At 39.5% G+C, this 26,845-nt stretch overlaps 1 protein-coding gene across 5 annotated transcripts; it reads right to left on the bottom strand.

The window, feature by feature from the left end:
• Window positions 1-1,002: 1,002 nt before the first annotated feature.
• On the bottom strand, window positions 1,003-6,238 carry LOC107766691 (uncharacterized). 5 transcript variants are annotated; one of them, XR_001643760.2, is made up of 7 exons: window positions 6,112-6,238; window positions 4,544-4,712; window positions 4,254-4,450; window positions 3,976-4,080; window positions 2,170-3,866; window positions 1,781-1,859; window positions 1,003-1,438 (listed from the first exon to the last, which is right to left on the bottom strand). XR_001643760.2 is itself a non-coding variant. In XM_016585521.2 (7 exons), exons 2-6 carry the CDS (start codon window positions 4,665-4,667, stop codon window positions 1,826-1,828), a joined length of 2,166 nt encoding a protein of 721 aa, XP_016441007.2. In that variant the 5' UTR covers window positions 4,668-4,712; window positions 6,112-6,238; the 3' UTR covers window positions 1,003-1,438; window positions 1,781-1,825. The 5 variants fall into 5 exon arrangements, 3 of the variants coding, with proteins under 3 accessions (XP_016441007.2, XP_016441005.2, XP_016441006.2); XM_016585521.2 differs by having other exon boundaries at window positions 1,781-1,868; XM_016585519.2 differs by having other exon boundaries at window positions 1,781-1,851.
• Between the last annotated feature and the right edge of the window lie 20,607 nt (window positions 6,239-26,845).

The raw sequence follows: 26,845 nt of genomic DNA, 5'->3' as shown, positions 1-26,845 counted from the left end.
TATAAATTTATACCATACTAATTTTTCGGTTACTCTATTTTGTATAATTAAAATTAGATTTTTCGAAATCGTCTCAATCATCTCGATCTCTTTGGTATCAGTTTGATTAATTTTTGATATTTTTCTGAAAATATCATGTAAGATTCGCTAATAGAAGTTAGAACACGAAAAGATACGAACTTAAGATTTCGGCAAAACTCTCTAAATGTTTTTACAGTTACAAGACAATGAACCAAGGAAAAAATAAAAATAGCTAGAATAGAGATTTATCCTGCTATTCTACTACAACATAAGAGATAAGCAAACCCAAAAGAAATATATATCAACGAGCTGGAATACACTAATCAAGATTGAACTGAAGAATAGTATATTAGAACTTTAGAAGATTAAGTATCCAATAAGAAAATTCCAAATCACACGAGAAGAAATATATTTTAATACCTTATAATTTGCTATACAAGATCGTTGGAATACCTATGACTTGCTATGTAACAACCCAGCCCGCTAATGATATTGTTCGCTCTAGGCCTATGCCCTCACAGATAATATCACTAGCGAGTTGGATTGTTACATTCTACTCAAGATGCTAGCTAGAACTAATTTAGTTTTAATAAGAGTCTCATAATAAGTTTGAGAGTTGAAACTTTGGGTTTAATTACTTGTTGGCTTGTAAACATTTCCACAATCACAAGGCCCAAGAAAAAATAAACGTTTTGTTATTTTTAAACTTATTATATAAAATATATTTTTCTTATATAAAAATATTTGGCCTATTCATGCTTTATTTTTGTAAAATTAAAAACCTATCCTACTTATCGACACGATTATAAATTTATATAAAAAAAACTTACGATTTTATTAAAAGAAACCTAATAATCGGTTTGATTCGATTGATTTAATCGATTTTTAAAGATCTATTGACACCCGTGGGATCATACAAGTTGGTTGTACTAACTAAGGACATTACTATCTTACGATCTATGCCCCCAGAGGGCAAAAAACTACATGAACAATATGTATTTCTTCACTAGCTTTATAGCTCAATTCACAATTTCACATACACAAACTATTTAAGCCATTCTATACCCATCCTAGGGTCCAAATATTTACAAACACAATGTGCAATTATTCGCTAGCATACCACTAAACTTAGTAAAGGGGCATAGTACACTATTTTTAAGCCTTTTCTATACCCACCAAGGACAAAAGATTACCAGAACAATGTACAATGTGCATGTGCATGGCTAGCCTCATTACTCACATGCCACTAAACCTGGTAAGGACTCGGTCTGAGCCTCCAATAGATTCAGAAACCTAGTTTGGGGGTCAGTCCTAGCCGGTAAAATCTTAAAAGGGGACCGTCTGAGACCGATCAGTTCCAGATTCCAAAATCTTCTTTCATCTATCCGAAAATATTTGAAAATATGTACACTCCCTCCTGCAGAAGTAGCAGAAAACACTAATAAGAAACAATAGGTACAGAGTGCTAACTACTTTAAACTTTCTGTTATTAGGTGTAAAGGCATGTAGATATCATGCGGAGTCCCCTATTAATCCTTAAAAATAAATAAAAGCAGAAACAAACTGTAACTCTCACGTAAAACAAAAAAAATTAAACCATTGACCTTAAAATTTATGAATGAAATAAAGTATAGCATAATTTCTCTTTTACTAGAGCAATTGGGTGCTTTGCAACGACAGTACAAAGGACAGAACTTGCATAGGAAAACAGAAAAAAGAATAAAAACAAAACTTTTAGATAAAAAGAAGATGCAAGTACCTTTAGTGCTTCTTCCTCTACTTTTTCGATGGAGGTGCTTCTGCCTCACTTGAGGAATTGCAAGATAGGTACTGCAAATCTAAAGAAACTAAATACTGTATTATCACAATGCTCTAGCAAATGATTAATGCTTCTCCATGATCAAGGTGCAGAGGGGAAAATAAGAAGAAAAATAACAAATGAAACATCACATATTCCAACGGCAATAACAACCATAACACTGTTTCAGTTAAGCATAAAGAGATTCTTATGAAAAAATATCTGCATGGTGTTCATTTAAGCATTGCAGATCCTGAAAAGCTGAAGAAGAATGATGAATCTTTTGGAAGAATAAACACACTAACCAGATGGTTTTGCAAACTTGAGCGGTTTTCAAGTGAAAGACTTACTAGGTCTTGTCTGCATTCCTGAATCCAATATAATATTTGGAAGCAGTCGCATCTTCATCTTCAGAACTTTCTTCTACAAAAGAAGTCTGTCCGCCCACAAGTTCAGGAGGTGCAAAGGTCTCTGTTTGAGGTGAGCCAGTCTGTGCAACCTCAGCATTCGGAGAACTTTTACAGACTGGAGCGTTTCCTGGTTCTTGGACCTCATTCAAAGAGTTCTTATTGCTGTTCTCATTGGGACACAGTTCTTCTTGTTCTCTGGACAGCTTCTGTTTTAATCTATGCGATCTGGGTGGCGATTTCTTGGATTTTTGTCCAGCTGCCACGGGTTCATGAGGTACAGACGCCGCTGGTTGAGGTGAAGGCATCTCCATAACTTCACCGTCCAAGGAATTTCTACTGACTGGAGCACTCCTGGGTCCCGTGACTTTATTCAAAGATCCCTTAATGTTATTATCATGGCACAATTCTTCATCCTCTCTAGACTGATTCTTCTTTATTCCATGTGAGCTACGTGAGGATTTCTTTGATCGTCGCCTAGCTCCAACACCAACGAATGAAGCCAAATCTTTCCTAGCAAGAGAGGCCATCTTTTGGCCTTCCAGGTACTCAGAAATTGCTTGAGAATATGCACAAAAGGGGCAATAGAAGTTTCCTTCATTATCGAAGCTGGGGACCGAACCCAAGCAGCTCTGATGAACCACCAAAGGGCAGCTGCCTGAACTACAAACCAACAGTTGCCCACCTTCATTACACTTCACACAGAGATTGAGCTCTCTACCATTTTGAGTTGCTAAGGAATCTTGACCCTGAGTGCATTGAGAGTAGTTAACGAAATCATCTCTCTTTGCTGAAAGGCCAGTCTTCTCATTGTGATATCCATCACTGTCACTAGAGACCTCAGGTTTATCATCTTCCATAGCATTCTTTTTGGCTCCTTTAGAAGGTTCATCTTTGAATAAATCTCCCCGATTGCACTCCCGATGTTCTTCAGTTCCGTGAATGCGAGAATCTTCATGAACTACCTGCTGTGATGAGCCACTTGATGTTCTCAATTCAGTAGAAGGTTTGCTGCTACTTCCAACATTTTGAATCTTTCCCTCAGAAATCACTTTTTGAGGCAAGAGCTCATCATGACCAATGCTCTGTCTAACCATATTTGATGCAGCACACTCGCAACTACAATCCAAGCCTCCAACAAGAGATCTATTTTCCAAGTTCCCTTTTCGGACGATAGCATGGGGATTTCCAGCAGATAATTCTGCTGAATGTCCATCTCTTTGAGATGATTCAAAACCATGAACTACATTGCACCTGGAACTAATGACTTCCTGTTTAAACTTTTTGGAGGCCTTTACGCAACGATCAGAACTGTCCTTTGATATGGGTTCAGTTTCGCTGTATTTTCCTTCATTAACAGTAAAGGTATCGATTCTCCTCTTAGAAGGCACCAGAGTCCTCGGTTGATTATCTTGCAGGCCACTCTCATTGCCCGGTGAAAGAGGAATTGTATTCTCATTTGGTAAAACATGTTCATGTTGACCATCAGTGCCTCTTACTTCATGACTCTGCTTAATGCCATTTAAATCAACAGCATTAAAACGATCTCCATCTCTGGAGTGACTGCCGACCTCCAATCCACTCTTTGCTCTCAAGGATGCACAAAGAGGATTGGTAGTATCTAGCATAGCATCCTTAATCTGATTGTCAATTAAAAACAAAGCAAATCCCAATTCCCAGATAATCAGACAGGTACATTGCAGATGTGCAAACTTATCAAATTCCACATATAAATTAAGATTAGCTTACTTGTTGCAGAGCACATTTTGGCAAGCAAGATCTTTTCTTGGTAATAAATGACTGAACATCCCATTTGGGCACCTCAGGCCCAGCCATTTTCTGATCAGATGAAACCTGGTCAAATGTACATAATGCACATCTAAGCAAGTGAAAAAACAGCATCATTCGAAACTCTCAAGCGGAGAACGGCCTTGTAAAATGAATTACTAAAGTTAAAGAAAAAAAATCATAAACTGAGATACTGAATCATATGATCTAAATTTAATAAGTAAAAGTAAGATACTTACCCCCGAGAATAAGCGACGGAGGACATCTTCAGAGTACACTGATCGGTCAAATTCAATTTTATCACTCAGAATTGAAGCGACATCATTTGCATTTGACATTTCCTGGACAGACAAGGTCTCTAAAAATCTCAAAGAGACCAGTTCCCTTGCATTTCTCCCCATATCATATGAAACTTCAGGAGTCTGCTTAACCAAATCTGTTATGCATATACCAGAAATGTCAAAGCAGCCATTATCTCATTTAATAAAACAGCTATTATGTCACAAAGCAGTAGTAATTTCAGACATACCGATGAGTAAAGAAGTGTCTATCTCATCGGAACTTGCCAATGTTTCAATCACCCATATCCACGGTAGATTTGACGTGCTAAGCTTGGTATCCATGAAAGACTGTTGGAGTGCTTCCGAGATCATATATTTGATTCTCAGCCTCCCTCACATTTATGTTATCTCAGATAACTGTGTAACGCAAAGATAGATGACACAATATAAAATTCTTAAATTTACGAAAATGTATGAATAAGACCCATCTAAATCCTTCAACAAGAAGGCCAAGCTAAATTGAGGTTCACCAACAAGGGGTATGGTGAAATGGATGGGATCCCTCCATCCTTAAACAGAGGTCTTAGGTTCAAGCCCCGGGAATAGAGGTATGGAATGGAGATACCCTCTGGTTGGGAGCGCACTCCCTCTTTAACGAGTCGTACACGGTGGGAATCTGGATTAGTCGGGCAATAGATTCCGGTGATCAGATGGTTATACAAAAACAAACAAAAAAAAAAAAACACTAAATTGAATATCGCCTGCCTAAGCATTCGTGGATAGAATTATCCGGTACATGCGCTGGTGGGAGGAAGCAGGTACCCCATTTAATAGTCGAGGTGCACTTAAGTTGGTTCAAACACCACCGTCATAAAAAAAAGGTATCATCTTAAAGGGGCGGTTTGGAGGAGTCTGCTAGGTAACATAGCTACATAGTACTTCTCCTCTTAAACGCAACCACAATAACATGAACAACCAACCAAAGGATATAACACATTTACTTGATTTCTATGTAAGCCAGCTTTTACCAACAAAATAGATGTAAAAACTAAAAGATGGAAATAAAAAATTACTTCAATCTCAACTAGAAATGTTGAAAATTCCCTAACTTTCGAAAAGGTTTTCGTTACCGGCTTGGAAATGATACAAACTCACCTCACCTTTGCCCAGAAAAATATCCTTATAAGGCTACAACAACAACAACAACAACTATTACGCCTCATTCTCAAACAAGTCCGGATTCATATAGCTATTATGCCTCATTCTCAAACAAGTCAGGCTATATAATCCTCACTGACCACGTTACTCCATTTAAACTCGTCTCATGCCAATATTATGCAAATACAAATAAAAAGTATCAGAGTTTCTGTATATTTTCTAAACGTATAAATCTCTAAAAGGCTAAACCACTCCTAGAAAGCATATGACCTATGCAGTGGCGAAGCCACATGGTGATATATTACGTTTTAGAGGTATATAACACATATTGAACACCCTTTGTCGAAATTCTTTTCACTTCTTTTAAATTTGAACACCCTTGGGAAATTTCTAGCTTCGCCACTGGAACTATGGTAAAAGTGCTAGCATCTAATACGTATTACACCTATTTCTGTAATAAATTCCTTTTCACCTATGGTTATTAAAAAAAAACACTAAGAACCGCATATGCTTCAACAACAAAAATCATGTTAATTTCTTTTTTCTTTTGACTGAGGACCCTGAAATAAAAGCTGAATATTTCAAAGTTTCCAACGAGCAAATAGCAAATAGCAAAAAAACAAAAATAAAATTAAGATGATTACTCTGGAATGCATACCTTAAAGGGTGTTGCGGCAAATTGGGGCAACTAATACTTGGTGTTGGAGAGAAACTGAGAGCGGGGAAAGTTGCAGGAGCATAATATTACGAAAGAGTCGGGTCGGGCTCATCGGGTTCGGGTAATTAGGCTCCAGGTTTTGGGGAAACGACACTTGTCCCCTTGAGATTTGAGAATTTGGAAATACACCCCCTTAATGATGATAGTAAAAATTCGATATTCAATTTTTTTTATGTGAATTTTTTTTTTTTACACAAAAAAATTATTAATTTTACCGCTAAATTTACAAAAGTGAGAATAGATGTGCAATAGTTTGTACTTGTCACCCAAAATATTTTTTTAGGATCTTCTTCTATTAAATAGATTGACATTAATTCATCACTCAAAACATCAAGATCAATATTTTCGGTCAAGAAAGTAGTAATAAAGTCAGGACCAAAGCTAACTTCAATTATATGCCTCTTACTTCTTCTAAGTTTATTTTTATGCTCATTAGCAATAACAATTGAAGAAGGCACAATATGAGAATTAACAGACATATATGTAGAAGTATTATTAGGCACAACACTAGGCACATTATTTTTCAATGGAAAAACATGCTCAAAAAATTCTGGATCTCTAGATTCACAAATAGAACTATCATTCAAAGACATAAATCTATATGCAGCACTATTTTGAGCATAACCAATGAAAATAACAACAAAAGTCTTGGGTCCAACAGTTACTTGTTTAAAATCAGGTAGACCAACCTTAGCCAAACATCTCCACACTTTCAAAATTTTCAAGTTAGGGGCAAACCTTTTTCATAACTCATACGGGGTTTTATCTAACTTCTTATGAGAAACTTTATTAAGAACATAGCATGCAGATAAAACAGCTTTCCCCAACATATTATCAAATAAACCAGAACTCAAAAGCATAGAATTCATCATTTCCTTAAGGGTTCTATTTTTCCGTTCGGCTACACCATTTTGTTGGGGAGTATAGGGAGCACTAACCTCATGTATAATACCATTTTTCTCACAAAAGGTTTCTAGAGTATTAGTACTATATTCACCACCTTGTCAGACCTAAGCCTCTTGATTTTTCTGTCTAATTGATTCTCTACTTCTGCCTTATATTTAAAAAACATGCTTTCAGCCTCATCTTTTGACTTAAGAAGATATACCTTAGTGTATCTAGAAAAGTCATCCACAAAGGTGATGTAGTATTTCTTTCCACATTTACTAATAGTATTATTGAAATCTGCTAAGTCTGAATGCACTAGTTCAAACAATTTTATTTTTCTACTAGTTACATTCTTAAAAGGCCTTTTGGTATATTTTGCTTCTACACAAATAGGACACTTAGAAAAATTATCAATATTAACTGCATGAATTAATTCCATTTTCCTAAGTCTTTTAATAGAAGCAATATTAACGTGACCTAGTCTACCATGCCACAAATCAATAGACTCAACAATATAAACAGAATTGAAAGTACTAGCATTATTAGTAATCTCTTGAGCGATGTTCAGTACAAATAAACCCCCACTAATGTAACCCTTCCCAACAAAGTCTCCTTCATAAGAAATAACAATTTTACCTGATTCAAAAATAAGTTTAAGACCTGCTTTGTTGAGAAGCGCACCGGAAACTTAATTTCTACGAATGAAGGGTACATACAGAACATAGTTCAAGGCAAAGGTTTTTCCAGAACTTAACTAAAGGAGAACTTTTCCTTTACCCATAACTCCAGTTGTAGTGGAGTTACCCATGTAGACACACTCACTATCAGCAGATTTGTCAAAGTCGTGAAATAGCTCCTTGTTAGCGCAAAAGTGCCTTGAAGCGCCTATATCCAATATCCAGTCAATCTTGTTGGCTACCATGTTCGCCTCAACAAAAACAACAGCAATGACATCACCACCCTCAGTAAGGTTAGCTTGGACTGAAGCTTTTCCTCCATTCTTTGAGCTTTGTCCTTATCTTTGGTTGCACTGAAAAGCCTTGTGACCAATTTTTCTGCAGACATAGCAAGGTCCTTTCGACTTTTGAATATGGCCCTCCGACTTATTGAAGTAATTCTGCTTCTTCACATGTCCTTTCTTCTGTTTTTCTTTAAACCTATCTTTCACAAAAGTACAAGAAGATTCCACAAGGTTAGCTTTAGAAGAATTAAGAGAGAGATATTTCATCTTATCCTTAAGCCGTTCAGACTCCTCATCTTTGAGACGATTTGCTTCCTCAATCCTCATGTGACTGATCAGTTCTTAAAGAGTCAAGTTTTTCTTCTTGTGTTTCAGTTGATTCTTGTAATCACTCCAGGAAGGTGAAAACTTTTCAAGCAGCACATTAGCCTAAAGAAGCTCACACATCTCCATGCCCTCGTTTAAAACATCAACACTCAAGTTCTCATACTCGTGAACCTTTTTCATGATTGGCTTATCATCAACCATCTGAAACTTGATCCACTTTCCAACGACATACTTTTTTTTCCTGCGTCATCAACACCATATTTCTTCTCCAAACTTTCCCATATGATTTTAGCAAATTTATAATTTATAAACAAATCAAAGAGAGGGTTAGTCATATGGTTAAGCAGATGCCCTCTCACTGTTTTATTATCCTTTTCAAATTTCTTCTTAGCAGCATCATTAGCAATAACAATATTAGCAGCATTAGAACTATCAGCAACAATATTAGTAGGAGGATCAATAAACAAAACATAATCAACTTCTAATTGTTCAAAGAAAATTAAAAGTTTCTGGGACCAACGCTTATAATTGTTTCCATCTAAAGGCTCAAGCTTTGAGAGATCAGGAAGTATTTTATTCAAAGTGGTGGCCATTAGTCAATATTATATGCAAAATCGCTTTCAAATTGTAAGAAAAATGAGTAGATAATATTGACTAAGAACAAGAAGGAAAGAAGAATAACTTATCAAAAATACTGTGTCGTGGCAAGCCACTGCCTTGAAAGCGATTTCGGTCCTATTGGGTGCGAATCGTTAAGACCGGTCGCTCCCCAAGGTTCCACAACATCTCCAAACACGTGCACTCATAGCTGTTACAGAAATTAAAATGTTGTAGGAAGAAAGTAATGATTAACAAGATGAATTCTTGGTTAAGAATTGAGTGAATATGATGGCTAATGAACATCATATTTATAGGCAATTAGGGAGGTTGCATGTATGACAAGTGTGGAGAGTCTTTTAACACTTGTCCAAATATATTAGTCCACTTGGCTTCAATATTAATAAGTGTACCTAGTCTTCCATGCATGAAGACACATGGTAGATTTGCATAGCCACTTGTCAAAGCCATTCAGCATTTGGCTTTAAATCAATGCCACATGTAAAAACTCTTGCCATGTACCAATTATCTAAGAGTATTTGGCCACAAGGTTTTATGTAAGAAGCCACTTGAAAATAGATAGGACACTTGAAAAATAAAAAGACCCATGGCTATTTGTTGTAAATATATTTTCAAAAAGAAATATTTGACTTTGCATTATAAATAATACCAACACCAACCTCACTAATTCTGGTGGTTCCATTACCTGAGATGGTTCTATTTTCCAGAATTGCTCACCAGGAATTAGTTGTATCTTAAGCCTATAAGTCAGAAGATAGGCATCCTTGCTATACCACCAATGAATTTCCCTCAAATGGTCTTCCTTCAAGTGTATTAATGCCCTTATTGCATGAGTACATGAGATTCTAAAAAAGTCTCATGCCCTGCATGTGCATCTTTTCACCTCCAGCTTCATAATATGCTTATCCCCTTGCTCTGACACTTCATAACCATCATCACCATTAGCTTCCACCTCATATTTTTGAGCTATTTTCAGAAAATCACTATATAATTGCAAGATCTTAGGACTGTACTCATATTTCCATAACCTCACCCACTTTTCATTCTTTCTCAATCGATTCATTACCTTGATTCTTATATCCTCAATCATCTTAATTATGGGCTTGTACCTAGCTTCTAGAATCCAAGAATTAACAGAATTAGTAAAATTATTGTCCAATGATATATTCTTGCAGACAATATCAAAATATGCCCTACACCAACTTTGTGGAGGATACTTTAACAAGGCAGTCACATCTCCTTCATCCAGATGCCCCCATATTCTTCAACTGATCTTAGAGGTCTTCATATATAATGACCCAATAGGTCGTTTTGATTTCTAGAATCTCGTTCCCCTAAATTAGACTCCCCGTATGTGCTTTTACTATTTTATGACTTGCGGAGATGGTTAGTTCGGGATTTGAAAGGGTTCGGGTTGAGATCAGAATACTTGGTTCCTTATGGTTGGCAAAAAGGGATAAGTTTGACTTTGGTCAATGTTTTGAGTAAACGACCTCGGAACTGGGATTTGACGGTTCCAATGGGTTCATATGATGATTTTGGACTTGGGCGTATGTTCAGGTTGGGTTTTGGATGACACAAAAGCGTTTCGGTGTCTAATATTGATAGTTGGCAACTTGAAGGTTTAAAGTTCTTTAAATTTGGTTTGGAGTAGGTTTTTGTATTATCGAGGTCCGTTTCATGATTTAAGACTTGCACGCAAAATTTGGTGTCATTCTGAGTGGTTTAAGCATGTTTCGGTGCGTTCGGAATAAGTTTGAAGAACTTGAAGTTCATAAGTTGATTCAATTTTGTTTGAGGTGTGATTCTTAGTTTTGATGTTGTTTGATGTGTTCTGAGGGTTTGAACGAGTTCATTTTATGATTTCAAACTTGTTGGTATGTTTGGGCGGGGCCTCGGAGGCCTCGGATGTTAATCGGACTAGGCACAGACCAAGTTTGGACTTAGAGAATTGGCTGAAGCTTTCAGCTTCTGGTGCAATCACACCTACGCATGGCTAGCCACAGGTGCGAGCTCGCAGAAGTGAGCTGGTAGACGCAGAACTGTCCAGCATGGGCAGCACATAAACCATAGGCGCGTGACATTTTGCACACCTACGCGTTGAAATCAATCGCACCGCAGATTCGCAGAAGCGAAGGAGGTCGACCTGGGCTTGGTCCGCACCTGCGTGAATTTTCTCATCGCAGGTGCAAAAATCGTTGGGTAGTGAGGTTCATTTAAGTCGAGAGTTAAACCATTTTTGACTTATTTCCTTCATTCCTTGGACGACTTTGGAGCTTTTGGAGATGGGTTTTCACCTAGCACTTTGAGGTAAGTGATTTCTATGCAATATGAGTTTAAATACATGGTTTATGAGTAGATTTTAACATGTAAATTTGTGAAAATTACTGTTTAAGATGAAAGACCTATGTTTTGATAAAAAGTAAACTTTCTATGGAATTGGGTGAAAATTATATATTTGAATTTGTGAGGTTATGGGTAACAACTTTCTTCAAAAATTTTCGAAATTCGGGAATGTGGGCCCGGGGATGAATTTTAGGATTCTTCCAATTAGGTTTGGGTAATTATTTAAATAGTTTGTCACGACCCAGAATCCCCACCCTCGGGAGTCGTGATGGCTACTACTCGTAGAATCTAGGCAAGCCATGAACTTAGAAATCCATTAACCCTTTCATTTTAGTACATGTTTAGCCAGTTAAATTATCATTGACTAAGCAAGTAAGTGACATCGGAAGATAAAAATTTAGCGGAAGTCTTAAATAAATATGAAACCCAAATATCTAGAAACCAATACATGTCTCTACCCAGAACCTGGTGTCACAGCATCCACGAACTACTAAGAATACTACATACATCAGTTTGAATGAAAGATAATACTGTCTGTCTCGAATACATGAGATATCAGAGTATAAAATAAGATAGAGTAGACGCCGGGCCTGCGGATGCCTGCAAGGCTACCTCGGTGTCTAGGTAGATTGAAGGCTGGCTCCCGAGCTAATGCTGCTGCTCAAACGCTGCTCCGGTATCTGCACATAAGTGCAGAGTGTAGCATCAGCACAATCGACCCCATGTGCTGGTAAGTGTCTGGCCTAACCCAGGCGAGGTAGTGACGAGGCTAGGACCAGACTCCAGATAAACCTGTGCAGTTATGTATGGCGGAAAAGTAAATAGGTAATAAGCAATCAAAGCTGGGGAAGGGGAACATGCTTCGGGGGTAGCATATAAAACAGAATATCAAAGAATAATAAGGAAACTACAATTTAACTTCTAACACGAAATAAACGAAATAAGGCAACTTTCACTTTCAGTTTCATCTTGTTGCAGGCGTGCAACCCGATTCCATTTCTCATATCTTGTGGTAGGCGTACCACCCGCTCCCATTTCATCATATCTTGTGGTAGGCGTACGGACCGCTCCCATTTTATTATATCTTGTGGTAGACGTACCACCCGCTCCCATTTCATTATCTTGTGGTAGGCGTACCATTCGCTCCCATTTCATTATATCTTGTGGTAGGCATACCACCCGCTCCGATTTCATTATCTTGTGGTAGGCGTATCACCCGCTCCCATTTCATTATCTTATAGTAGGCGTACCACCCGCTCCTATTTCATTATCTTGTGGTAGGCGTACCACCTGCTCCCATTTCATTATATCTTGTGGTAGGCGTACCACCTGCTCCCTTTTACAGTTCATCATACAATCACAAGAAGTCCCAGCAAGGGAACATAAGTAATATAATAACTTCCCGGCAAGGGAACAAAAACAATATAATAATTTCATGGCAAGGGAACAACAATATCGAAATAGTCATCCCGGCAAGGGAGAATCAGCTATAACCAATCTCACTTAGCTGGTAATCAGTTCAATTAATGAAAATGCTCCATCATAGAAGACCATTAATTAAAGCATACAAAGTGTCATTCAAGAACACAACAACTTTTAATTTAAGACCCACGGTCATGTTTGACACCAACGTATAGATATTCGTCACCATGCCTATACGTCGTACTCAACAAGAAGCAAGTAGCAAATATGACTCACCTCCTAATCCCACAAGCTAGGGTTAGACCAAACACTTACGTCGAAGTTTTGAACACCACTCAAGCCTCAATTATAGCTTTACCCCTTGATTCCACCACCAATCCGCTCGAATCTAGTCACAAGTTACTTAATTACATCAATAAGTGCTAAATGAATCAACCCCAATGCATGAAAATGAGTTTTTCCAAAATTTTACCCAAAAAGTCAAAATCACCCCTAGGCTCACGTGGTCGAAAATCGAGGTTCGGACCAAAATCCGATTACCCATTCCCCCACGAATCCAAATATATAATTTGTTTTGAAATCGAACCTCAAATTAAGGTCCAAATCCCCAATTTTAGAAAAACCTAGGTTCTACCAAAAACACCCAATTTTCCCCATGAAAATCTTTGATTTGAAGTTGAAATCTTGTTAAAAGATGTTATGGAGTGAAGAAAATGAGTTAGAAATCACTTACCAGTGTTTTGGAGAAGAAAGGTTGTTTGAAAAATCGCCTCTTATGTTTTTGGGGTTTTGAAAAGTGAAAAATAACTGAAATTCCCGTTTATTTATACCCTCTCAGACCCCCTGTGCGGACCGCATCAAATGGACCGCGGCCGGACAGGCCTCCCTGAAGACCTGCAGTTCAGCACCCTATGTGGACCGCACAAAGGCGACTGCGGTCGTACAACCTCCACCGCGCTCTGCACAAAGGTGACCGCGGCCGCGCTGGCCCCTCCGCGGTCACACGTGATTTCTCACGGACCGCACTAGAGGGTTCAGAGACCTGCAACATCTAACTTTCTGAGCCTAAGGCATCCCGGAACCTACTCGAAACTCACCCAAGCCCTCGAAACTCCAACCCAAGTATACTTACAACCTCAAAAATATCCTATGGACATATTTGTGTAATCAAATTGCCAAAATAACATCACGAGCATCGAATTAAACCTCGAGATCAATGAAATTTCTCAAAACTCTTTTAAACATCAAATTTCTCAATTAAGGTCCGGATCACGTCAAACGACGTCCATTTTTAACCAAATTTCACAGGAATGACTCAAGTCATATATAAGACTTGTACTGGGCGCCGGAACCAAAATACGGGCCCGATACCATTGCTTTCTAATCAATTTTCATTTCAAATTTCTTTAAACAATTTCACTTAAAAATTGGTTTCTCGGGCTTGGGACCTCGGAATTCGATTTCGGGCATACACCCAAGTCCCATATTTTCCTACGGACCCTCTGGGACCGTCGAATCACGGATCCGGGTCCATTTATCCAAAATATTGACCGAAGTCAAATTTATTCATTTTAACATCAAAACTTAGCATTTTTCACAAAGTTTCATATTTAAGCTTTTTGGCTACGTGCCCGGATTGTGCATGCAAATAGAGGCAACTCTAATGAGGTTTTCAAGGCCTTGGAAGCTCAAAATGCAATTAAAAACAAGTGATGACCCCTTTGGGTCGTCACATTCTCCACCTCTAAAATAACTGTTCGTCCTCGAACGGACAGAAGAAGGAAGTACCTGAGTCGGGGAAAAGATGAAGATAATGGCTCCGCATATCAGACTTGGACTCCCAAGTCGATGCCTCAGGAGGCTAACCTCTCCACTGAACACGAACCGAAGGAAAACTCTTCGACCTCAACTGTAGAACTTGCCGGTCTAGAATAGCTTCCGGCTCCTCCTCATAAGACATGTCCTTATCCAACTGGACAATGCTGAAATCTAATACGTGGGATGGGTAACCGTGATATTTCCGAAGCATGGACACATGAAACAATGGATGCACGACTGATAAGCTCGGTGGAAACGCAAGTCTATAAGCCACCTCTCCCACTCGATCAAGAATCTCAAACGGGCCAATGAACCTAGGGCTAATCTTGCCCTTCTTCCCAAATCTCGTCATGCCCTTCATAGGTGACACTCGGAGCAATACCCGCTCACCAACCATAAAAGCCACATCTCGAACCTTGCAGTCTGTATAACTCTTCTGCCTAGATTGAGCTGTACGAAGCCTATCCTGAATGATCCTGACCTTGTCCAAGGCCTCTTGAACCAGATCCGTACCCAACAACCAAGTCTCTCCCGGCTCAAACCACCCAACCGGAGATCAACATCGCCTACCATACAAAGCCTCATAAGGAGCCATCTGGATACTCGACTGGTAGTTGTTATTGTAGGCAAACTCTGCTAAGGCAAGAACTGATCCCACGAGCTTCCAAAGTCAATAACACAAGCTTGGAGCATATCCTCCAATATCTGAATAGTCCGCTCGGACTGCCCGTCCGTCTGAGGATGAAATGCTGTACTCAACTCAACCCGGGTTCCCAACTTTCGCTGAACTTATTTCCAGAAGCATAAGATAAACTGCGTACCTCGGTCCAAAATGATAGATACCGGCACACCATGAAGACGAACAATCTCCCGGATATAAATCTCAGCTAACCTCTCAGATGAATAAGAGACTGCCACAGGAATAAAATGTGCTGACTTGGTCAGCCTATCAACAATGACCCAAACGGCGTCGAACTTCTTTCGAGTCTGCGGGAGTCCAACAACGAAGTCCACAGTAATCCGCTCCCACTTCCACTCGGGAAGCTTAATCCTCTGAAAAAGTCCACCAGGCCTCTGATGCTCATACTTAACATGCTGACAATTCAAACATCGAGCCATATATGCAACGATATCCTTCTTCATTCTATGCCACCAATAATGCTGCCGCAAATCCTGATACAACTTCGCGGCGCCCGGATGAATAGAGTACCGGGAACTATGGGCCTCATCTAAAATCAACTCTCGAAGCCCATCCACATTAGGCACACAAACTCGACCCTGCAATCTAAAAACTCCATCATCACCTAAGGTAACCTGCTTAGCACCTCCACGCTGCACCATGTCTCTAAGAACACACAAATGGGGATCATCAAACTGCTGATCACGGATACGCTCTAATAATGAAGAACGAGCGACCGTGCAAGCTAATACTCGGCTAGGCTCAGAGATATCCAATCTCACAAATTGATTGGCCAAAGCCTGAACATCCAACGCAAACGACCTCTCACCGACCGGAATATAAGCTAGACTGCCCATACTGGCTGACTTCCTACTCAAGGCATCGGCCACCACATTGTCCTTTCCCGGGTGATATAAGATAGTGATATCATAATCTTTCAACAACTCCAACCACCTCCTATGCCTCAAATTCAACTCCTTCTGCTTGAACAAATACTGAAGACTCTTATGATTCGTGAACACTTCACATGCCACGCCATACAGATAATGCCTCCAAATCTTCAATGCGTGAACAATGGCTGCCAACTCTAAATCATGAACCGGATAGTTCTTCTCATAAATCTTCAACTGCCTTGAAGCGTAGGCAATGACCATTCCATCCTACATCAACACTGCGCCAAGCCCAACACGGGAAGCACCACAATAAACTTTGTAAGGCCCTAAACCTGTGGGCAAAACTAACACTGGTTCCGTAGTTAGAGCTGTCTTGAGCTTTTGAAAGCTCGTCTCGCACTCGTCTGACCATCTGAACTGGGCACCCTTCTGGGTCAACCTGGTCATCCGGGCTACAATGGATGAAAACCCCTCCACGAATCGACGATAATAGCCTGCCAATCCCAAGAAACTCCGAATCTCTGTAGTTGATGTTGGTCTAGGCCAGTTCTTGACTGCCTCAATCTTCTTCGGATCAACCTGGATACCCTCTGCTGATACAACATGACCCAAGAATGCAACTGAACTCAACCAGAAATCACACTTCGAGAAATTAGCATATAACTGCCTATCCTTCAGAGTCTGAAGAATCACTCTGAGATGCTGCTCGTGCTCCTCCTGGCTATGGGAATATATCAAAATATCATCAATGAAGACGATCACGAACGAATCCAAATAAGGCTTGAACACTTGGTTCATCAAATCCATAAAAGTTGTTGGGGCATTTGTCAACCCGAATGACATAACCAAGAACTCATAATGCCCATACCGAGTGCGGAAAGTTGTCTTAGGGACATCGGATGCCCTAATCCTCAACTGATGATAGCCAGATCTCAAGTCAATCTTTGAATACCGTGGCACCCTAAAGCTAATCGAACAAATCATCAATCCTCGGCAGTGGATACTTATTCTTGATGGTGACCTTGTTCAACTACCGGTAATCAATGCACATTCTCATCGAACCATCCTTTTTCTTAACAAACAAAACCGGCGCACCCTAAGGTGAAACGCTGGGTCTAATGAAACCCTTCTCAAGCAAGTCTTGCAACTGCTCCTTCAACTTTTTCAACTCTGGCGGGGCCATGCGATACGACAGAATAGAAATGGGCTGAGTGCCCGGAGCCAAATCAATGCAAAAGTCAATATCCCTGTCGGGCGGCATACCCGGCAGGTCTGAAAGGAATACCTCAGGAAACTTACGAATAATGGGCACAGAATCAATGGAGGGAACCTCCGTACTAGAATCACGAACATAAGCTAAATAGGCCAAACACCCTTTCTTGACCATACGTCGAGCCTTCACATAAGAAATAATGCTACGGGTAGAATGACCAGGAGTTCCTCTCCACTCTAAACAAGGCATACCCGGTAAAGCTAAGGTCACAGTCTTAGCATGACAGTCCAAGATAGCATGGTAAGGTGATAACCAGTCCATCCCCAATATAACATCGAAGTCGACCATGTCTAGAAGCAACAAATCCACAACACGAGTCTCAAGACCCCTAATCACAACTACACAAGAGCGATGGACTCGATCTACCACAATAGAATCACCCACCAGTGTAGACACATAAACAGAATACTCAATGAATCACTAGGCATGCCCAGATACGGTGCAAAATAAGATGACACATACGAGTATGTAGACCCTGGATCAAATAACACTGAAGCATCTCTATCACAAACAAGAACCGTACCTATAATAACTGCATCTGAAGCCTCAGCCTCAGGACTGGCTGGGAGAGCATAACATCGGGGCTGGGCCCCACCACCCTGAACTACCTCTTTGGGACGGCCTACATCTGACTAGCCTCCACCTCTGGCGGCCTGATCTCCACCTCTAGGACCTTTACCTCCACCTCTAGCACCTCTACCCCCACATCTAGCTGGCTGGGCGGGCTATGGAACATCTGGTGCCTGAACCATAGCACAGGAACCCTGATGCGGAGAACTGCTTGAAGCTCGAGGGCAATACCTAGCAATGTACCTCGTGTCGCCACAAGTAAAACAAGCCCTCGACTGCTGGGGCTGAAGACCCTGAAAACTCTGAAGCGGTGGTGCACTTATAGGTGCTGGCGGTGCACTGAAGGACTGCTGATCAGAATACTACATCGGAGAACCACGGCTACCTGAAGCACCGTGGGAAACCTGAAGAGCTGACTGAAAGGGCCTAGGAGGATGGCCTCTAACATATGAATCTCTGCCTCCAGATAAGGCACCACTGAATCTACCTGAATGGCGAGGCCTCTTATTCGACCCATGACCACCTCTCTACGACAGAACTATCTCAACTCTGCGGGCCACATTGGCCGCCTCCTGAAAAGTGATCTCACTCCCAGCATCCCTAGCCATCTGAAGACGAATTGGCTGGATAAGACCGTCAATGAATATCCTATCCCTCTCTCTCTCGGTAGGAAGTATGACAAGAGCATGGCGAGCTAAGTCAATGAACCTGGTCTCATACTGGGTGACCGTCATGGAACCCTGCTGGAGGTGCTCAAACTGCCTCCGATAGGCCTCTCTCTGAGTAACGGGGGGAAACTTCTCCAGAAACAATACTGTAAACTGCTCCCAGGTCAAAGCTAGTGATCCGGCTGGTCTAGCTAAGCAATAATCCCTCCACCAAGTCTTGGCGGATCCAGACAAGCGAAATGTAGCAAAATCGACCCCATTGGTCTCAACAATACCCATGTTCCTGAGAACTTCGTGGCAACTGTATAGAAAATCCTAGGGATCCTCGGAAGAAGCACCGCTGAAGGTAGTAGTGAAGAGCTTGGTGAACCTATCTAGCCTCCACAAAGCATCGGCAAACATGGCTGCTCCATCGCCGGTCTAAGCTACTACACCCAGCTGGACTGCCCCAACTGGCTGAACTGCTGGAGTCTGAATCTGAGGATCCACCTGCTCTGGAGTGCGAGTAGCAGGAGTCTGAGCCCCTCCTCCAGCCTGAGAGACGGCTGGTGCTATAGGAAGAAAACCTACTCGGGTGACACTCTCCATGAGGCCCACTAATCGGACCAAAGCATCCTGAAGAATTGGGGTAGCAATAAACCCCTCTGGGACTTGAGCTGGGCCCGTCAGAATTGCTGGGGCCGGAACCTCCTCGTCGAAATCAACTTAAGGCTCTGCCACTGGTGCTGCTGCTCGGGGTTGAGCTCTGTCCCTATCTCGGCTTCTAGCATGACCTCGGCCTCGCCCTCTTCTCCTTGTAGGAGCTGCTGTTGGGGGCTCAGGCTGCTAGGCGGTAGATAAGGAAGCGCGTGTTCTCACCATCTGCGAAAAAACAAAGTAGAAAGGCATTTAGTACTGAGGAACAAAACCGCATGACAAGAAAGAACAAATGTGAAATCTTCCTAACTCTATAGCCTCTAGGGGATAAATACAGACGTCTCTGTACCGATCCCCCAAACTCTACTGAGCTTGTCCGTGAGTTGTGAGACCTATGTAACATAGAGCTCTGATGACAACTTGTCACGACCCGAAATCCCCACCATCGGGAGTCGTGATGGCGCCTACATGCAGAAGCTAGGCAAGCCATAAACTTAGAAATCCATTAACTCTTTCATTTTAGTACATGTTTATCCATTTAAATTATCATTGACTAAGCAATTAAGTGACAGCGGAAGATAAAAATTTAGCGAAAGTCTTAAATAATATGAAACCCAAATATCTAGAAACCAATACATGTCTCTACCTAGAACCTGGTGTCACAGCATCCACGGACTACAAAGAATACTACATACATAAGTTTGAATGAAATATAATACTGTCTGTCTCGAATACATGAGATAACAGAGTATAAAATAGGATAGAGTAGATGCCGGGCCTGCGGACGCCTGCAAGGCTACCTTGGTGTCTAGGTGGACTGAAGGCTGGCTCTCGAACTAATGCTGCTGCTCAAACGCTGCTTCGGTATCTACACATAAGTGCAGAGTGTAGCATCAGCACAACCGACCCCATGTGCTGGTAAGTGTCTGGCCTAACCCCGGCGAGGTAGTGACGAGGCTAGGACCAGACTCCAGATAAACCTATGCAGTTATGTATGGCAAAAAAGTAAACAGGTAATAAGAAATCAAAGCTGGGGAAGGGGAACATGCTTTGGGGGTAGCAGATAAAACAGAATATCAAAGAATAATAAGGAAACTACAATTTAACTTCTAACATGAAATAAAAGAAATAAGGCAACTTTCACTTTCAGTTTCATCTTGTTGTAGGCGTGCAACCCGATCCCATTTCTCATATCTTGTGGTAGGTGTACCACCCGCTCCCATTTCATCATATCTTGTGGTAGGCGTACCACCCACTCCCATTTCATCATATCTTGTGGTAGGCATACCACCCGCTCCCATTTCATTATATCTTGTAGTAGGCGTACCACCCGCTCCCATTTCATTATATCTTGTGGTAGGCATATCACCCGCTCCTATTTCATTATTTCTTGTGGTAGGCATGCCACCCGCTCCCATTTCATTATCTTGTGATAGGCGTACCACCCGCTCCCATTTCATTATATCTTATGATAGGCGTACCCCCGCTCTCATTTCATTATCTTGTGGTAGGCGTACCACCCGCTCCCATTTCATTATCTTGTGGTAGGCGTACCACCCACTCCCATTTCATTATATCTTGTGGTAGGCGTACCACCCGCTCCCTTTTATAGTTCATCACACAATCACAAGAAGTCCCGGCAAGGGAACATAAGTAATATAATAACTTCCCGGCAAGGGAACAAAAGCAATATAATAATTTTCCGGCAAGGGAACAACAATGTCAAAATAGTCATCCCGGTAAGGGAGAATCAGCTATAACCAATCTCACTTAGCTGGTACTCAGTTCAATTAATGGAAATACTCCATCATAGAAGATCATTAATTAAAGCATACAAAGTGTCATTCAAGAACACAACAACTTTCAATTTAAGACCCACAGTCATGCTTGACACCAACGTATAGATACTCGTCACCATGCCTATAAGTCGTACTCAACAAGAAGCAAGTAGCAAATTTGACTCAACTCTTAATTCCTCAAGCTAGGGTTAGACCAAACACTTACGTCGAAGCTTTGAACACCACTCAAGTCTCAATTATAGCTTTACCCATTGATTCCACCACCAATCCGCTCGAATCTAGTCACAAGTTATTTAATTACATCAATAAGTGCTAAATGAATCAACCCTAATGCATGAAAATGAGTTTTCCCAAAGTTTTCCCCAAAAAGTCAAAATCACCCCCGGGCCGACGTGGTCGAAATCCGAGGTTCGGACCAAAATCCGATTACCCATTCCCCCATGAATCCAAATATATAATTTATTTTGAAATCGGACCTCAAATTGAGGTCCAATCCCCAATTTTAGAAAAACCTATGTTCTACCCATAACACCCAATTTCCCCCATGAAAATCTTTGATTTGAAGTTGAAATCATGTTAAAAGATGTTAGGGAGTGAAGAAAATGAGTTAGAAATCACTTACCAACGTTTTGGAGAAGAAAGGTTGTTTGAAAAATCGCCTCTTATGTTTTTGGGGTTTTGAAAAGTGAAAAATAACTGAAATTCCCATTTATTTATACCCATCTTAGACCCCCTGTGCGGACTGCATCAAATGGACCGCGGCCGCATAGGCCTCTCTGAAGACCTGCAGTTTAGCACCCTGTGCAGACCGTACAAAGGCGACTGCAGCCGCACAGCCTCCACTGCGCTCCACACAAAGGCGATCGCAGCCATTCTGGCCCCTCCGCGACACACGCAATTTCTCGCGGACCGCACTAGAGGGTTTAGAGAACTGCAACTTTCTGAACGTGCAACATCTAGCTTTCTGAGCCTAAGGCATCCCGGAACCTACTCGAAACTCACCCGAGCCCTCGAAACTCCAACCCAAGTGTACTCACAACCTCAAAAACATCCTACAGACATATTCGTGTAATCAAATTGCCAAAATAACATCACGAGCATCGAATTAAACCTCGAGATCAATGAAATTTCTCAAAACTGTTTTACACATCATGTTTCTCAATTAAGGTCCGGATCGCGTCAAACGACGTCCGTTTTTAACCAAATTTCACAGGAATAACTCAAGTCATATATAAGACCTGTACCGGGCGCTGGAACCAAAATATGGGCCCGATACCATTGCTTTCTAATCAGTTTTCATGTCAAATATCCTTAAAAAATTTCACTTAAAAATTCATTTCTTAGGCTTGAGACCTCGGAATTCGATTCCAGGCATACGCCCAAGTCCCATATTTTCCTACGGACCCTCTGGGACTGTCGAATTACGGATTCGGATCCGTTTACCCAAAATGTTAACGAAGTTAAATTTATTCTTTTTAACATCAAAACTTAGCATTTTTCACAGAGTTTTATATTTAAGCTTTCCAGCTATGCACCCGGACTGCGCACGCAAATAGAGGTGACTCTAATGAGATTTTTAAAGCCTCGGAAGCACAGAATGCAATTAAAAATAAGTGATGACCCCTTTGGGTCGTCACATAGTTAAATCATGAACTTTTGAACATGTGTTTATTAATTTATACAATATTAGACTAGTTTAGATTGTTCGACACCGAATTGAGGCTTTAGAGCGAATTTGTGACCAAAAAGTGGGCTTTGGGACGAGGTAAGTCTCTTGTCTAACCTTGTAAGAGGGAATTCACCACATAGGTTATTTAAATTAATATTTTCTTCTAGTTATGGGGGGCTACGTACGTACGTGGTGATGAGAGTCTGTATGTAGCTACTATTTATGCTTATGTCCGGGTAGTTTAGGACCCAAATCATGAATTACTTGTAATATTTTCACCCTACTTGTTAATTAAAGTGCTTAAATTATTATTAGGACTTGTTAGTGGAAATGTAAAAGACTGAATTTCACTTCCTTAACTTTTGAGCGGATTACTTGACCATTAACAAAAATTTGCATTACATTGTGTATTAACCTCGAAATAAAGTTTAAGCCAAATGTTTATAAAACATCTTCTCTTCTTGTGGAGCGGGCCGAATGCCTCAATAATAGATAGATTCATCTATGGATCGCGTCGCACGTCCATCGACAGTGTACGCGTTATTCTGGATCGGGTCGTACGACCTCAGCAGACATCATGCTTAATAACACTTGAAGCCTAATTATTCTTGATATTATTTTTATGGCTTGTGAGGTTTTAATTATTAAATTACATAAAGTTACTGGGAATTTACTATTTGTGGAAGAATTATTTAATTATTGTTGTTATTAAGTTATTATCATTATCTACATAGCTCTATCTTATTAAGAATTTCTGTATTCATATTACTAGCCCATAGTGAGTGTCGATGTCGACTCCTCGTCACTATTTTTTCAAGGTTAGACGAGATACTTACTCGGCACATATTATTTATGTACTCATACTATGCTTCTGCACTAATTGTGCAAGATTTAAGGCAGGTACATCTGGCGCTCAAACCGGAGCGCATCCCTGATATCCCGAGGCCTAGTGGTGAGCTGTTTCCTGAGCCATTTTGCAGCACCCTGTGTCTCTCTTTGTATTTATTTTTTGTCTACTTTATTTCAGACAGTAGCTAGAGTTTTGTATAATCTATTAGTGCTTATACACTAGTGGCACCAAGTCTTGACAAACATACTGGTAGACTTTAATATTTTGGGAGTACTTATATTACTATGATTGCCACTCTGTTGACTTTGTTTCAATTATTAAATTTTCTACTCCTTTATTTCTTATTAAAAAGAATTTAATTACTTGGAAATTTATTAAAAATAAAAATTTCGTGTTTAATTCAATGTCGGGTTGTCTAGCGGTGACGTTGGGTGCCATCACAACTTGTAGGAGAAATTGGGTCGTGACATCATCATAAGTGGACCATGCATTCCACCAGAACAACTTCTTAATTTCCAGTCCTCTATAATATATGGGCCAGTATGCGTCAATATGTCTAGCACAATATCTGTGCTTTGCATCTGGAAGGACCGTTTTAATGGCCTCAAATAATCCCTGCATATAAGGACATAAATTAAAACAAAATCTGTAAATCAAAAGAATTAAAAGACAAATAGAGGAAAATAGTAATTGTACCTTCTGCATTTATGATATGAAAGTGAACTCCTTCACCTATATTCAGCTCCAATGGATTCTTCAAAAGCTCTATAAACCATGTTTAGCTTCTTTTTGTCTCTTCATCAACTACATCCCAAGCTATAAGGTAGAATTGGTTCATATCGTCTTGCCCAACAACAACTAATATTTATCCTTTAACCTTCCCTTTCGAGAAAGTACCATTGAGTCCAATAAATGGTCGTAGCCCTACATATATCTTAACTTTAATTTTTGAAAACAAATGTACATCCTACAAAATTTTCTTTTTCCTTGAAGTAGTGCCTCTTTGAATAAATTTATGATAACATCAGTTCCAGGATTACTATCCCTTAAAGCATTTGTATATGTTTTTAGTTTGTTATTTTCATAAGTGAATCTCTCTTAAAGTTTCTCTAGGATTTTTCTAGCTCTTTTATATTTTCCATGACTAACATTAAGTTGAAATAAAGCTTGCAAATCAGCCCTCATCTCTTTCACCTTATGCTTAGGATTATTCTGCAACTTCCTCTTGAAGTAGTGTGCTATGATAGTATGATCAACTCTACTATTATCATAAGTTGTATTACATGTGTGTTTTGAATTTAATGTCTTCACCTACAACTTTGACTACTCTTATTCTTGGTTGTTAGAAAAATAAATGGGTATCCATCTTTATATTTATATCTCATCCTAATATTGTCATTATTTAAAAGCTCTATCTCATTCTGGTTAACCAATGAATACAAGTTCATGAACTTTCTAGCTTTTGGCATATCCTTGAAAGACATACCCTTATATATCTCCATGTACTCATTAAGTTGTTCAGTAATTTCTTTTCTCTTTTCTGCTTGAAAAATTTCTTACTCTTCAAAATTAAATTCTACATTTTCATACTCAGATTCATCATTAGAGTCACAGCTACTACAATCGGTACTACCTAATACTACAGTTGCATATGACTCAATATGGCGAATAATGTCGGTGACAGAAATAGAATGCTCGCATTCATCTATAACATACACATTTATGACTTTATACTACTCACAAACCAAATATAAAAGCTGACTAATTCTAACATTTCCTTTAATCTTATAATATTTTTTAAATGGGCAAACAATTGTTAATTGTTGTAGCCCAACATACCATAATTTAGAACTATATTCATCTACTAAATCTTTAAAGGACAAGAGGTCAGAGTTATAACCTTTTCATTGGTGGACTAATTCTGTGAATAGACAAGTTCATGCTTAGTGACCCACTCACCACCTTAGTTGAAAACTATGTCCAAAAGAATCATTTTTAATCTACAAACATGCAAGAAACAGTATATTGGAAAGCATAAACTAATAAATTGAAAATTATAAAAAAAAAACACACACACAAAAGGGTCCCCCTAACAAAGAACTTAGGAATAGAAACATAAAATAACATATTAGTGGTCCCTCTTTAACTAAAAAAAAGTAGACCTTTATAATAAAATATACTCAACTTCTATGGTCCAATGTACTATGCCATATGCATAACAGAAATGGGGATCCAGTTCAATCATACTAAAAAAATAAAAATAAAACATGAAGCAAAATCACAACAACCTATTAAAGTCAACAATCCTAAATCATAATTAACTTCAGCCTTAGGAAACATTCCAATAGACATAATATTATGCCCCCCCCAACCAAACCCAACAGAAAGACAATAACAAAATAAAAACTCCAAACCTTAACTGAAAGCGCAATATTTAAGGACCACCAACGAACAATCACATGCATGAGAACATAATAACAAAATCAATAATTAAAACAAAATATAATAATAGAATAAAACCACAATCCCATAATAACACAAAACCCTTGACAACGGCCAAATATTTGAAGCTAATTTAGGTACGATATAGTACCCGAAATAAAGATAAAAAATATTTAAGAACTAATTTAAGGATGAAAATCATACTTTTGTAAGATTCTAGCCTTTAATCGTGATTCTTTTTACTAAAGCTAGAGAGAGAAGTAGGTCGAGCAGCCTCTCATTTTTCGTTTGTCTTTTCTCTTTCTAAAATGAATTTGGGGCAAGCGTTATTAGGTTATTGGGTATTTTAATTTAGAGTTGGGAGGGGGAAGGGAGGTGTTGGGTTATGGGTTGGGACGTGTTAGTTCAGTTATGGAATAGGTTTTTAAGTTCAAATCTGTCGTGTGTCCCATTCCATCATAAAGGGGACAAATGTAGAACTTTGGCTAACAATAGAGAGACATAAACGACCCTTTTCCGAATTTAGTTTGGTGCTTTATTTCAAGATAAGATTTTTCATTAGCGAATCACTTTTTGCTATATAGAAATTTGTTTTACCTTTAAATAGAAAGTACAGTAGGTATTATGTCTGGATAAAAGAGAAGAGTTTTCAGCATAAATATTTTAACTCTCATGATTTCTCTAAATAATAATATTATTGGGATAAAGGAATAAATATAAAGAATTTATATAATCTACCATATTAGTTGTAATTGAGGCATAGTTGAAGTTGTTTTGAATTAAGGGTGTGGAGAAGGAATCTTTTTCTCTAGTCT

Source organism: Nicotiana tabacum, chromosome 6, assembly GCF_000715075.1.
Source record: "Nicotiana tabacum cultivar K326 chromosome 6, ASM71507v2, whole genome shotgun sequence".
NCBI classification, from domain to species: domain Eukaryota; kingdom Viridiplantae; phylum Streptophyta; class Magnoliopsida; order Solanales; family Solanaceae; genus Nicotiana; species Nicotiana tabacum.
The sequence above is the reverse complement of the archived record's forward strand: the minus strand, read 5'-3'. Positions and strand labels throughout refer to the sequence as shown.

What these genes read in the sequence shown, in the direction of transcription:
- LOC107766691 (XM_016585519.2), bottom strand. Translation starts at nt 4,667, where the DNA reads ATGATCTCGGAAGCACTCCAACAGTCTTTCATGGATACCAAGCTTAGC. An exon ending in AGACACTTCTTTACTCATCG is followed by an intron (nt 4,451 to 4,543) that starts GTATGTCTGAAA and finishes TATGCATAACAG; the next exon opens with ATTTGGTTAAGCAGACTCCT. An exon ending in TCCGTCGCTTATTCTCGGGG is followed by an intron (nt 4,081 to 4,253) that starts GTAAGTATCTTA and finishes ACATTTGACCAG; the next exon opens with GTTTCATCTGATCAGAAAAT.